This window comes from Rhinopithecus bieti, unplaced genomic scaffold (genome assembly GCF_001698545.2).
Source record: "Rhinopithecus bieti isolate Rb0 unplaced genomic scaffold, ASM169854v2 scaffold_10354, whole genome shotgun sequence".
Lineage (NCBI taxonomy): Eukaryota > Metazoa > Chordata > Mammalia > Primates > Cercopithecidae > Rhinopithecus > Rhinopithecus bieti.
Window position 1 is genome coordinate 677588 of NW_016806491.1, and position 14600 is coordinate 692187.

The window sequence follows — 14600 nt, forward strand, 5'->3', positions numbered from 1 at the left end:
TTTTTTTTTTTCTTTTAGAAAGCATTGAAGACTATAAAATAGAAAGATTGTATAAGCCCTTTTCACTGTTCTTCAATTTTTCTTTTAGTGTCCTTGAAGTAGAAAAGTCTCTGGTATTAGCTGAAAAAGGCAGTCCAGAGGACAAGGATAGTGAAGTAGAGCTGTTGACTGCTGGGAAAAAATTTCGTATTCTAGCAACCATGAACCCTGGGGTGACTTTGGAAAAAAGGAGGTAAAACTTTTCTGATGCACATTTTCTTTCTAGTTTTGTTAAGTAAAACTGGGTAAAAGTTTAAAACCCAAAATATTTTAAAATAATTATTGGGTTAGTAAATAATTCTGACACAAATATCTCTTTATTTGATATCTCACTTTGTGTATGTGCCTGAAATGTCATTGTTACAGTCACTTTACCTAACCCTTTACGTATGTTACCCTGAGAAAGCTCACAGGAGCTCTGCAAGAAAGTTATTATTGTAGTTTTATGGATGAGAAAAGTTGGATCTGAAATTTAAATGTAACCTCTGTTTTTAGAGTCCACTTTCTTAAACACACCTCTGCTTTCATGAGTGGTTTTAAAGTGACAAAAAAGTCACAACCAGGAACCTCTTCTGGTTTGTAGATGAAGCTTATTTGTTCTCGTAAGGGTTATGTGTGTCACTTTCGGACTGCTGGTAAAGGGCAGAGGGTAGTTCCTATGTTCAGAGGGTTGTGTTCAGATATATTCGGGAACCAACAACCTTGTTGGTTTCCGGCTCAAGAAACCTTTCAGTAGAGAAGTCAACACTGTGTTGGATCCCGATCTATTAAAGTTAGGAAGAGAGTGGTGTAACAGGTCAGGGATGATGAGAAGAAACAGAGGGGTTGATCTTAAATAGGGCAATTAGAGTGTTGGTAATTTGGTGAGTAGCTGAAATGATATTTTGGGCCTAGGTTTCCTCAGTATCATAAGATGAAAGATTGTCTCTATGCTTCAAGATATGCTCTGAAAAGAAGGAATAAAATACATCACATTCAAAATACAAAAGCTGGCTTCTGGGCAAGTAGAAATGCCACAGAGAGGTCTGATTTCAAGTTTGTGTATATTAGCTTGGCTGTCAGATTATCTTGTTTTCCTTAAGTCAATGCTTGCTGACTTTTACCCAAAGGAAAGTTACTTTTTAGTTTTGCATGCCTAACAAGCAGAGCAAGGTAGGATGCTGGACACCAGAGGTACTGGTTGTCTAGGATACTGATGAGGTACACACACGTATTCTTTATTCCTGGGTCTCTGTAGTAGACCAGATAGATGATCATCAAGTAAAAGGAAAGTAATAGCAAAGTAATCAGACAAACCAGTAATGATGCTTATGGGGCACTGCAAACATTTGTGAATAGTGTTAACTGACCTTGTGGAGGGAAAAGGAATCTACAGGGGCAAAGGCCCTAAAACTGGAGTGGCTAAACAATTTCTAGTTATTCAAGAGGTAGAATGTATACTTTGTAAAATCACACTCCCTTTGAGCCACATAAAATAAGTTTCTTCGTCCTATATCAGACTGCCCTTCTCTGTGGGAAGAGAGGTATTTATTTTATCTGAAGTATTATTTATGTACCTGATGCAAAGTAAAGGTAAAGTAAAAGGAAGAATCTTTACTTCAGGGGAAGAGTTCAGATTTGACTGGGACTGGATGGAATCCTGCTTCCACTACTTAGTCTGTAAGGCCTGTGGACCATGTCTATTAAGAAAGTGATGATGATACTGGAAGGTGTCATGGAATGTAAGGAGCCAAGACAAAGTACATCTTCAATTAATTATATCTGATAGTAGAAATAAAAAAAAAAAGTGTGTAGTATTTGCTGGACTTAACAGCTAACAACATTCTTTCAAGACTTGTTTTCCAGCTTTCCTTATAGTTTTAAAAATTCACGTTGGAGTTTTGTGTTTCTTATAGCTGTCTCCTGCCTTAAGAAACCGGTTTACAGAAATATGGTGCCCTCAAAGCACAAGCCGTGAAGATTTAATTCAGATAATCAATCATAATCTTCGTCCAGGATTGTGTCTGGGCAGAATAGATCCTAAAGGTGAGAGTTTGCAGGTGGTGATCGTAGTATTGGATCACAACAGGGTTTCTGTTGGGAGTTGAGGGATCTCTTACAGGACATTAGCCCTATGTGTATATGGCGTGTTGTAAGAAGAAAGGAGATAAATAAATGAAACAAAGTAGACAAGGAGAATATGGTATTATTCTGTTATCTTCTGTTAAAGGGTCCCATCTTCATATTTTCCTCATTACCACTTGACACAATGGCTGTAGAATTCCAGCTGCATTTCTTTAGTTGTCATATATGAATATGTTATTCTTTCACTTTATTTAAAAATTTTTTTGTCCAGGTATGGTGGCTCACACCTGTAATCCCAGCACTTTGGGAGGCCAAGGTGGGCGGATCACCTGAGGTCAGGAGTTCGAGGCCAGCCTGGCCAACATGGTGAAACCCCATCTCTACTAAAATACAAAATTAGCTGGGCGTGGTGGCGAGTACCTGTAATCCCAGCTACTTGGGAGGCTGAGGCAGGAGAATCACTTGAACCCAGGAAGTGGAGGTTGCAGTGAGCCAAGATCGTACCGTTGCACTCCAGCCTGGGTGACAGACTCCATCTCAAAATAAATAAATAATTTTATTATGAAAATCTCAAGCCTAAGGAAAATAGATTAATATCCATAACCTAGAATTAACAATTTAAAATATCCAATAAGAGTCAACACTCTATGTGGTTCTTTTTGTTTTTGAAGCCTGTATTAGTTTGATGTCTGCATATTTATCTTAGACATTCAATGGAATAAATTTAGAACCCAGATCTGGTTCCAAGACTAAATACATAGTTTTTTGGATCATTTTTTATATTCTTAAAGAATTTTTAAAAAGATACTTGCTTCTTTGAAATAGGAATTCATGGCTATGTTCAGCTTTTTAAAGGTGCCCTTCTGCACATTTTCAAAAATGAGTAGAGTAGCTGTGGAGAGCATCTAATCTGCATGGAACCCATTCTCACCTGTGGTGTTTTAGGGAACACTGACTCTTTAGTCATCTGAGCAAAGACTTCTTTTTAAGAATGGCCCACGGTGAACTGCCACATTTATAGGTATACACACTGCTGCTTGAATGGCCAGAATTCCCCATGCCTTGTTGAACTTCCTTTTTTCTCTACAGTCTCTACCAATATCACAGTCACCCAGTGGCACAAGAACTGACTAAGCCTGTAGTTAGTTGTCAGACTCAGTTGAAGGGCTTGTTGAAATGCAGTTTGCAGGGCCCCACACCCAGTGTTTCTCAGTCAGCAGGGGCAGAGAATTTGCCTAACAAAGCCTCCCCTCAGGTGATGCCACTGCTGTCGGTCCAAGGCCCAGGCTCAGAGCCTCAGAACTCAGAACCCATGACTCTTGTGTGCTGTTTGCAGTGGCAGTTATTGTGAGAATGCCAGTAAAAGGAGTATAATACAGACTTTTTTGTGGGGGGGTTCGGGGAAGACAAGGTCTCTGTCACCCAGGCTGGAGTGCAGTGGCGTAATCACGGCTCACAGCAGTCTTGACCTCCTGGGCCCAAGTGATTCTCCTGTCTCAGCCTCCCGAGTATGTGGCACTGTAGGCATGCACTACCAAGACAGGCTGATTTTTGTATTTTTTTAAGAGATGCGGTCTCACCATGTTGCTCAGGCTGGTCTGGAACTCCTGGGCTCGAGTGACCCGCCTGCTTTGCCCTCGCTAAGTGCTGGGAACTATAGGCAGGAGCCAGAAGGCCAAAGCAGGCCTGAAGACAGAAATTGCTAATCAAGCATGATTTATCTTTTGGTTCTGTGTTGGAGCTGGATTCCTTCAGGAAGTTACCTCTTCATCTCCTATGGGCTATGCTTATTCCTTTGTTATTTGGATTGTGATAAGAATGACAGAGGGTTCAACTGCTGTCATGACCATGCTTGCTACATCACCAGTGTGCTCCATGCAAGCATGGGAGCCCTGAGGACTTACCTCTGAGCTTCACACCTTGTCCTTAAGGAGCTTGTTTACTCCAGGCTTTCTAGGCTACACAGCAGCAGACTTCCCAAGGAGGCATTAGAGACCTTGAAGGGAGCATGGTGAATAAGGGAAGTGGCTTAACAATTCACAGTTTTATTTTCTAGAAATAGATCAGGAAGGCACACATAAAAACTTCTTTAAAAAATTGTGAAATATAAAACAGGAAACTAGACATAGCTTTTTGTTTTTAGATTTTCTTTAAAGACAGTTAAGATTTGATGAATTTATTTATTTATTTTTTTGAGACACAGTCTTGCTCTGTCGCCAGGCCAGAACAGAGAGCAATGGTGCAATCTTGGCTCACTGCAACCTCCGCTTCCCGGGTTCAAGCGATTCTCCTGCCTCAGCCTCCCGAGTAGCTGGGACTACAGGCATGTGCCACAATGCCCAGCTAATTTTTGTATTTTTTGTAGAAACGGAGCTTCACCATGTTGGCAAAGATGGTCTTGATCTCTTGACTTCGTGATCTGCCCGCCTTGGCCTCCCAAAGTGCTGGGATTATAGGCGTGAGCCTCCGTGCCTAGCCAAATTTAGTGTTTTAACTAATAGTGTTCTTCTAAATTGAATTCTGATCCTAATTGTAGTACCTATATTTACTGTATTATCTTAATGAGTATATAAATACCACTGTGGGTTCTACTCAATTTCTCTGGTATTTTTAGTTCACAAATCTCGGTAATAGTATTATCCATATATTCATAGTATGAACAAAACAAAAGATTCTAAAAGCCAGGCATGATAGTACGTGCCTATAATCTTAGCTACTCAAGAAGCTGAGGTGGGAGAATCCCTTGAGCCTAGGAGTTTTAAGATTATAGTGAACCATGATTATACCATTGCACTCCAGCCTGGGCAACAGCGTGAGACTCCATCTCTTTTAAAAAAGAAAAAGAAAAAAAGATTCTGAGAAATTGATGTGTTTAAAAAAAAAATTGACCTGTGAAAGGCACATAAACTGCTTTTTTCAGTCTCAAACTTTTGTAAACAGTACCTCTGTGTTACATTGGTTAATGTACCAAATATTGGTACATTAGCCAATACTTTAATGAACCATTCTGTTTCATTAAAACAACCATCGGCCAGGCACAGTAGCTCACACCTGTAATCCCAGCCCTTTGGGAGGCCCAGGCAGGCGGATCACGAGGTCAAGAAATCGAGACTGTCCTGGCCAACATGGTGAAACCCTGTCTCTACTAAATATACAAAAATTAGCTGGGTGTTGTGGCACGCGCCTGTAGTCCCAGCTACTCAGGCTGAGGCAGGAGAATCGCTTGAACCTGAGAGGTAGAGGTTGCTGCGAGCCGAGATCATGCCACTTCACCCCAGCCTGGGCAATAGCGTGGGACTCCCTCTCAAAAAAAAAAAAAAAAAAACCCAAAACATTTATAATGACTTCCTTGTGTTATATTCTAAAAGTAGAGATAAGAAACTGTATAGTTCTCCTTAGATAAGGTCAGATTGCTCTCCAGAAAGGTGATATCGTTCACAACACTGCCAGCAACTCTCTCTTTTTTTTTTTTTCCCCCTTCTTCCTTTGAGACAAGGTCTGGCTGTGTCATCCAGGCTGGAGTACAGTGGCACAATATCGACTCACTGCAACCTCTGTCTTCCAGGCTCAAACCATTGTCCCACCTCAGCCTGCCAAGTAGCTGGAACTACAGGCGTGCACCACCGTGGCCAGCTAATTTTTGTGTATTTTGTGGAGACAGGGTTTTGCCATATTGGCCAGGCTGGTCTTGAACTGGAATTATAGATATGAGCCATGGTGTCTGGCCTCATTTTAAAAAATACAGTAAAATCCATTATTTTATCCTTTTTAGTTTAGCGGAGGTTTAAAATTTCTTTGTCTTTTATTATTAGTGACATGGAACATTGTTTATGTTTTATTTTTATTTTTTTGAGACACAGTCTCACTCTGTGTCTCACTTCTAGCCCAGGCTGGAACGTAGCGGTGCCATCTCGGCTCACTGCAACCTCTGCCTCCCAGGCTCAAGCAATTCTCGTGCCTCAGCCACCCAAGTAGCTGAGATTACAGGCACGTGCCACCATGTCCATCTAATTTTTGTATTTTTAGTAGAGATGGGTTTTCACCATATTGGCCAGGGTGGTTTTGAACTCCTGGCCTCCAGTGATCTGCCCGCCTTGGCCTCTCAAAGTGCTGGTATTACAGGCATGAGCCACCGTACCCAGCCTTTATTTTTAATAAATGAATCATTTTGCATTTGGTATTCATTATGTCTTTTGGGGTGATACTCTTCATTACATTTATCATAGGTTTTAATATTATGTTACTTTTTCATATTTGTTCTAAAAATACATATGTGAACTGAAAATACATATATGAACCTGTTTATCTCTGATGATCTTCTTTCTTAAATGGTCATAATTTAATTTCTATTAATGGATTTTTTCATTTTCATTTTTTTAATTTACCTTGAATTTATTCTTCTCTGAAGTGTGAATCTAAGTACTGGTATTTACTGTCTAGTTGAAATAGAATTTAATTTCTTTCCTCATTGTTATTGAAATTTCCCCCTTGCTTTGTCATTTTAAGCTTTTTTTTTTTTTTTTTTTTTTTTTTTTTGAGATGGAGTCTCGCTGTGTCGCCCAGGCTGGAGTGCAGTGGCACGATCTTGGCTCACTACAAGCTCCGCCTCCCAGGTTCATGCATTCTCCTGCCTCAGCCTCCTGAGTAGCTGGGACTACAGGTGTCCACCACCACCCCCGGCTAATTTTTTTGTATTTTTAGTAGAGACAGGGTTTTACCATGTTTGCCAGGATGGTCTCAATCTGACCTCGTGATCTGCCCATCTCAGCCTCCCAAAGTGCTGGGATTACAGGCATGAGCCGCTGTGCCCGGTCTTAAGCTCTTTTTAAAGAGTTTTTGTTGTTGTTGTTATCAGTATTCTTCCAACCCATTACGTTTCTTCTAATTCACAATATATGTAGCTTTGGAGGCTATTGCTGTGCTTTATATTATAGCAGTGCTTCCTTCTAATCTTTTCTTTCTTTTTAAAATGTTCTTTGGTATTCATACTTTATAGATAAATGCCTACTATTGACTTAAGACGTTTTATAAAGTACTCCACTCAATTTAATTGGGATTGCTTTGACTATATATACTGAAGTATTTTCTTTATTTTGAGACAAATATTATCTGATAGGAAATTGTGATAATTAGGATATTCAACTTGATTCATGAAACAAAATTTGTGAACCCCCCATAATTTGCTGAATTCTGATTGCTGCATAGATATAAAAAAAAAACACTTGAATGAATGGCATTGAAAAGATGACATTCTTTATTACATTAAATGGAAAAAAATACATTTATTTAAAATACAAGTAAAATTATAAGATATAATGAAATTTGCATATTTTCTAAAATAATTGTGATGGAAGTTCGAAACTGTTTCCTAACTCAAATCAAATGAATATTTCTTTGGGCGGTTTTCAGGTCAGTGTCTAAAACTGTAACTCCCAAGGTTTTGTTTTGTTCTTGGGATAGGGATGGACTGCTATTGATGAATCTTTTCAGAATTTGATCAAAGGTGCACACTGCTTTTGTTAGAAAAAGCATTTATGTACATTCACAGAACTTTGCTTAGAAGGAGCAAAGACCCCTTTTAGGCCCCCTGTGTGCCCCAGGTTATGAACTGTTGTTCTGGGATCTCCCGCTAACAGCAAATGCTTTTTTTGTTTCTTGTGTTTAGGGTCTGACATACCTGAAGTGATGCTGGATTTCATTGACTGGCTGACCCACCAAGAGTTTGGCAGAAAGTGCATGGTCAGTATCAGAGACATCCTGTCCTGGGTTAACTTCATGAACAAAATGGGGGAGGAAGCTGCTTCGAAAAGGCCAGAGACCATCTCCACTGTGACGTCTTTTGTCCATGCTGCATGCCTGGTGTACATAGATGGAATAGGTTCAGGTATGTTGTCTGGTAGCTGGTGGGGACAAGGGGCTCGGTTGGAGGGGCATAGGCAATGGAGCAAGCCCAGGCCTCTGACCCAGCTATTTTACCGAATCACTTCGCAGAACATCTCCAAAACTCAGAATGGCTTTCCTTTTGTTTGTACTCTTTGAAAAGTGGTTGGCACACAAGATACACTGCAATTTCTCAAAGCTGGTAGACCAGGTACTTAACAAAACATGAAGTGGTGATTATGAGCAGAGTAAAGGCTGTTGAAATGTCTTTGCTTCTAAAGCACTGGCTTTTTTTTTTTTTAACTTTATTACGTTCTGGGATACATGTGTTAGGAATAAAGCTTGAAATTTTAAAGACATTGAACACTTGAACAAAGGCTTTTTAGCAAAGCAATTTTATTTTGTGCAGAGGGGTATTTTTTTGGCCAGTTGCCATGAGAGTACACTTGAACAAAGGGCACGAGAGCCTTTTTTTGACGCAAGTTTTGTTTCTGTATTTTTCTTTTATTGGCTGGGGTTGGGTTGTATAACTTAAACTAATTTTGATTGGCTAGACATTTGAATTTTTTAGATAAGGTGAGGATGTAAAAGAAAGTGGAGAGGAAGGGGAAGGGGTGTTTATAATGAGTTAGAAAGTTAGTTTTTTTATTTTTAAATAAGGAAAGGAATGTGAGCTGGTGTTGATAACACCTGGTGTTGTGGCATGCCTGGGCATTTAACAAAGGCAAAAAGGAGAAAAAGGAAAAGGTGGGGTTACTATGAATTAAAGAATAAAAGATCAGATTATTTGAAGAGAAACCGAATATGCAGGTTTGTTACATAAGTATACATAAGTATAAAGACTCATATGTATACATAAGTTGATATATATCAACATATCATCTAGGTTTTAAGCTCCGTATGCATTAGGTATTTGTCCTAATGCTCTCCCTCCCCTTACCCCCCATCCCCTGACAGGCCCCGGTGTGTGATGTTCCCCTCCCTGTGTCCATGTGTTCTCATTGTTCAGCTCCCACTTATGTGTGAGGACATGTGGTGTTTGGTTTTCTGTTCCTGTGTTAGTTTTTTGAGGATGACAGTTTCCAGCCTCATCTATGACCCTGTGAAGGACATGAACTCATTCTTTTTTATGGCTGCGTAGTATTCCATGCTGTATATATGCCACATTTTCTTTATCCTGTCTATCATTGATGGGCATTCGGGTTGGTTCCAAATCTTTGCTATTGTGAATAGAAGCACTGGCCAATTTTTAACATGAGTGGTCATTTTTCGATAATGGGCCTGAATATTTTAAGTTTATTTTAATGTCATAAAATCACTATGTTCTGGTTTTCAGCCATGAAGATTTGAAATATAAATCAAAATGGTTACTAGTGCCGTATTAGGTACTATAGCTAGGCTGATTTATCATTGAGCGACTAGAGTGCTTTACTGAATGATCTGCTGCTTAATTGATAATCCATAGATTGTGGGGGATGGGTGTTAGACTTCTTTTTTAGAACTGCTTATACTAGAAATCACATTTAGGCTGCAGTTTTGCTGAGGCCTCTTTTTTCCAGGAACCTGTGCCAGAGCTCCTGCTGAATGGTGGTGAAGCTTGGTGTTGTCCTGTTGCTTCATGGAGTGATCCTCTGTCTTTTAGGGGTAACTTCCTCTGGGTTTGGTACAGCCCTTTTGGCACGAAAAGAATGTCTGAAATTTCTAGTCAAGAGGCTTGCCAAGATTGTACGACTTACAGAATATCAGAAAAATGAATTGAAGATTTATGACAGAATGAAGGCCAAAGAATTCACTGGAATAGATAACCTTTGGGGAATTCATCCATTTTTTATACCAAGGGGTAAGAATGGTTTTTAAAAAACCAGTTTTCCTTTTCTATAGATCATAGATACTTGGCTTTTATTGTGACTTAGTTTTAATGTGTAATACTCATGATTATGTTTGTACTAACTGAGTTAGATTCTGACTTGGGAATAACCATAATTGTGGGAATGGTTGAAAATACATAACTGGCATGTAAAAATAGAGGGAAATAGAGACTTCAATCTATAAATAGATTGTCTTATACAGTGCTTATTTTTTTATTAGTTGGTTCCCGCATTAGGAACTTTCCTGTAGTAGAGCTCTAAACTTTACTAAGGTTGACAATAAACTTTTAAGTGGCTTGCAAAGACCTGTTTAGCCTATAATGTATCTTAACTGTAGAACCTCATCATCTTTTACAGAAACAGGTTTTGTGAACCTTTGAAGGCTGGTAATGTGTCATTCCTGATCCAGTCCCTGGCATCTGACATTTAGCCTCATGGTCATAGGCACTCAGAAAATTTCTGATGGATAAGTGAATGATTAAATAGGAAATGCAGTAGTCTAGGAGATAGTGGGTTTGTGTTCTAATTCTTCCTCACTTTCTATCTAGATTGCCTCTACCAAAGATTTAAATGAGGCAGTTAGAGTAGCTACTTCTAAGGTGCTCCTACTTTTTCAGGATGTTGTTTCCATAGCAGGGTCTTCTGTTTCTTGTCCCTCCGTCCTCTCTATATTAATGACTGATGAATGCCTGAAATATATGGAGTTGCAGTGGCAATTTACTAGGGTTTCAGTGGTGAACATAACCAGTCCCGATTCCATTGCCCTTTTCCCTCTCCTCAGAGCTCCATCTCTCCTTAGCGGTATTCTCTCTTCATCCCTAATGGGCTGTATTATCTAACCGTCAAATCCCTTCTCTAAGCCGCCATCATAGGATTCAGTGCTCCTGTGTAGGAGATATATGCTAGTGGACTAGAACTGGGGTGGTAAGGGTAAGGTAATAAATGTTTTCCTAGCCTCACTCTCTTTAAACTGGTGTACAAAACAACAACAGCAACAAAAGCGAAAACAAAACAAAAATTTTTTCCAAGAGACAGTGACACAAATGTTAACTCTTGCAAGACCATTATTAGTCCTGCATATCAGTTAACTTACGGGTTAAGGACGTAGTCTGAATTGTTTTGGTGGCCAAAAACATTGGATGAAATTGATTATGTGGAACCATGTGGCCCATACGCCTAGCTTACACTTGGTTTTTAGGAAAGTAACTATGAAGGTAAATTGTACAAGTACATACAGAGATTCAGGGTGTAGGTTGTGAAAGGAGAGGTGTGCGTTTGCAATTAGACTTATGTACCTATGTACATGTATGTGTATAGGAGATGGAGAGATCTGTGTAGTAGGCACAGTTGAAGAAAACGTGCTCTTGGCTATTCCTTTAAAGCATTTTATGGATCTAAAAGTGGGGAAATATTGAAATAGAGATTGAACATTTTCACTGCAAATGGTACTTCACTAACTGATAGCCCACGTGGTAGAATTTTAAAATCTTGAGTTGATGTGTACATATGATTTGGTGGTGTCCCGCTTATAAGTGGCTTTGCTTTTCTCCACTTAAGGACCTGTCCTACACAGGAATAATATTGCAGACTATGCACTCAGTGCAGGGACCACTGCTATGAATGCACAGAGGCTCTTAAGAGCTACCAAACTGAAGAAACCCATTCTCCTGGAGGGTTCCCCTGGTGTTGGCAAGACAAGTTTGGTGGGAGCATTAGCGAAGGCTTCAGGAAATACCCTTGTTAGAATCAACTTGTCAGAGCAAACGGTAAGCTCGGTCATCCTACAGCTGATGGAGATAGCTATAGATAGTAATGTCTGTGTCAGTTTATAGTTTCCTAATCAGAAATGGTTACATTATCAGTATCCTCAAATATTTCTTTTCTTTTTTTTTTGTTTTTTTGAGACAGAATCTCATTCTGTTTCCCAGGCTGGAGTGCAGTGGCACAGTTCTCCTGCCTTACTCTCCCTAATCGCTGGGATTACAGGTGCCTGCCACCACACCTGGCTAATTTTTGTATTTTTAGTAGAGACAGGGCTTCACCATGTTGGCTAGGCTGGTCTCAAACTCCTTATGCCAAGTGATCCACCTGCCTTGGCCTCCCAAAGTGTTGGGATTACAGGCATAAGCCATGGCGCCCGGCCTATATCCTCAGATATTTTATATCATAGTAAAAACCATAGCAATATGACCTTCCAAACTAAATCTTTGGATTTGTTAATTGCTGATGCCTATAATATTAATTCTCTCTGGATGCTTTATTCTAATTCTCTTTTGAGAGAGAATTATCCACTTTGGTATTTATTGTAATATAACCCCACTTAATTTTTTGCTTAAATTTTTTAAAAAAAGTAGTAGAAATAAAATGACTTTTAACAATCTAAGGAAAATATGGTGCAGATGGCAAATCGAGAATCCTTTGGAATGGAGTTTTGCTTTCTTTTTTTTTTTTTTTAAGCCCGTCAGTTAAATTCCAAGTACAGCCAATGTTGAGAACTGTTAATCTAGAGCACCAGCTCAAATTGATTAATATATGGAGCATGTTGGGAAAGTTCTTGGGGCATGTTTGGGCTCCTGGTAAAGAGGGCTGGGATTGGTTAGTTCTGTCTTGGGTGTAGAAAGGAAGAGTAGTGATGCCAGCCCAAAGTGTTTATCATTTCAGATTTAGGGTGTTAGAATCTAGTTGATTTTTAAAGTAATATTGGCTTTTGTCCATTTCTTCCCCTTTCAAAGGACATCACAGACCTGTTTGGAGCAGATCTCCCTGTTGAAGGTGGCAAGGGAGGAGAGTTTGCCTGGCGTGATGGCCCCTTACTGGCAGCTTTGAAGGCAGGCCATTGGGTGGTGTTGGATGAGGTGAGGAGCCTGTTTGTCATGCTCAAGATGGTGATCATGTGTGTGAGGAGTAGGCATCCTTTCACAGCTCCATTTCACAATCCATTTCTCAGTGGAAGATCCTGCTGATGACTTTTCTCTAATGAAAAGGTCCTCTGTAGTTTCCTTTAAGAATAAGGAAGGTCACTTGGCAGAATACACAAAAAGAGGCTCCTGTACATAAAACCTACAAACTCTCCCACTGGTTAAAGTTATCCTTCAGAGGAAAACTGCATCATCACTAGTTTAGTCTCTGACAGGCTTGCTGTTTTTGCATTTATTTTAGAGGCATTTTACAAGTAGTGTCAACCACTTCATGTTTTATTAGTGCACCAGAGAGACTAAGAAAAGACATACAAAATGACCTACCAAAATGAGGAAACGATCAGTTATATGTGCATATTGGGTAAATTATCAGAAGAAAGAGCAGAGCATGAGACATGATAAATACTGAATCTCTGACAGCTGGAGATAGGGAGCTGGGTCAGTTTGGGGTATACAATATTCAGGAAAAGGCTAGAAGTATTTGTGGAGCTGAAATGATTAGAGTGATGTACATGTCACAGGTGAGACTTTGGACACAGGTTGCAACAGGTCCCCCAGGCTCAGATTCCTGGGTCCAGTCATCAGAGAGGGTGCTGCAGGACTTCTGTCTGCTGAGCTGCTTTCTGCATTTTATTCTTGGGATAACAAGGAAAGGGAATTTTTTCCTTTTTTCAGATTTTTTTTTTTTTAAAACAAGTTGTCTGATAGAATATATATTAGCCAGGAAAAGAGAAAGCCTAGTTTTAAAGCTGAAGGCTACTGACCATACTTAGTATTTAGTGGAATTGCATATTTAGTGGATTTGCATTCAGGGACTACAAGACATTCTAGATTTATAAACACACTTAACAGCGGCCTTCTGTTTGGGGATATACAGAGCTGTTTGTGCTTTGTGGTGCATATGTAAACATGACACTTGAAATTCTAATATAGTATGCTCTGATTTTTGTCTATTTGCATTTTATTAACTTGTATTTTCCCAATCTCCTTTTTCTGTGTTACCAACAAACCACACATGCTTTCCATCCCTGAGCTCTGAACTGCTCATCTGGAGACCTACATTCAGCTCTTTTCATCCTGGCCCAAGAGCCCCTTGTAATTGTTCTTGTTTACAAAATTGGTGAAAATCAGCTGTATTGACTCCTTTTATATCCTGACTTTGAAACCTGTTGGATATTTTGTTCAGTGTTTGAGATGGGAAAGTATTTAAAAAGTTAGCAAACCTTATCTATTCTCTACAATTAGTGTTATACATCTTTTCTTTTCTTTTCTTTTCTTTGTTTTTTTTTTTTTTTAGGCAGAGTCTCGGTCTGCCGCCCAGGCTGGAGTGCAGTGGTGGGTTCTCAACTCACTGTAACCTCCTCCTCCCAGGTTCATGTGAATCGTGAATCTCCTGCCTCAGCCACTCGAGTAACTGGGATTACAGGCATGCGCCACAATGCCTAAATTTTGTATTTTTAGTAGAGACAGGGTTTCGCCATGTTGGCCTGGCTGGTCTTGAACTCCTGGCCTTAAGTGAATCACCTGCCTTGGCCTTCTAAAGTGCTGGGATTACAAGCGTGAGCCACCATGCCTGGCTAATTTGTGTTACACATCTTAAAAACTCAGATTGTGAAAATGAAATATCTGTGTATTGGCAAGGTTTTCTGCAAGTAATTACTTACAGAGTAGGTTAATATAGGTACATATAATTGATAGTTTAACTTTTGAGAAGATTTTTAACTTTAAAATGTAATTTGAGGCCGGGCGCGGTGGCTCAAGCCTGTAATCCCAGCACTTTGGGAGGCCGAGACGGGCGGATCACGAGGTCAGGAGATCGAGACCATCCTGG

The 14600-nt window shown here is 39.7% G+C and overlaps 1 protein-coding gene across 1 annotated transcript in view; it reads left to right on the forward strand.

Moving 5' to 3' along the window:
* The window catches only part of MDN1 (midasin AAA ATPase 1), a 196929-nt gene that overhangs the window by 95733 nt on the left and 86596 nt on the right, over window positions 1–14600 (forward strand). The window contains 7 exon segments of the mRNA XM_017876823.1: window positions 89–207; window positions 210–232; window positions 1935–2064; window positions 7769–7987; window positions 9626–9823; window positions 11409–11617; window positions 12584–12706. Of these exon segments, the coding sequence (XP_017732312.1) occupies window positions 89–207; window positions 210–232; window positions 1935–2064; window positions 7769–7987; window positions 9626–9823; window positions 11409–11617; window positions 12584–12706 (1021 nt within the window).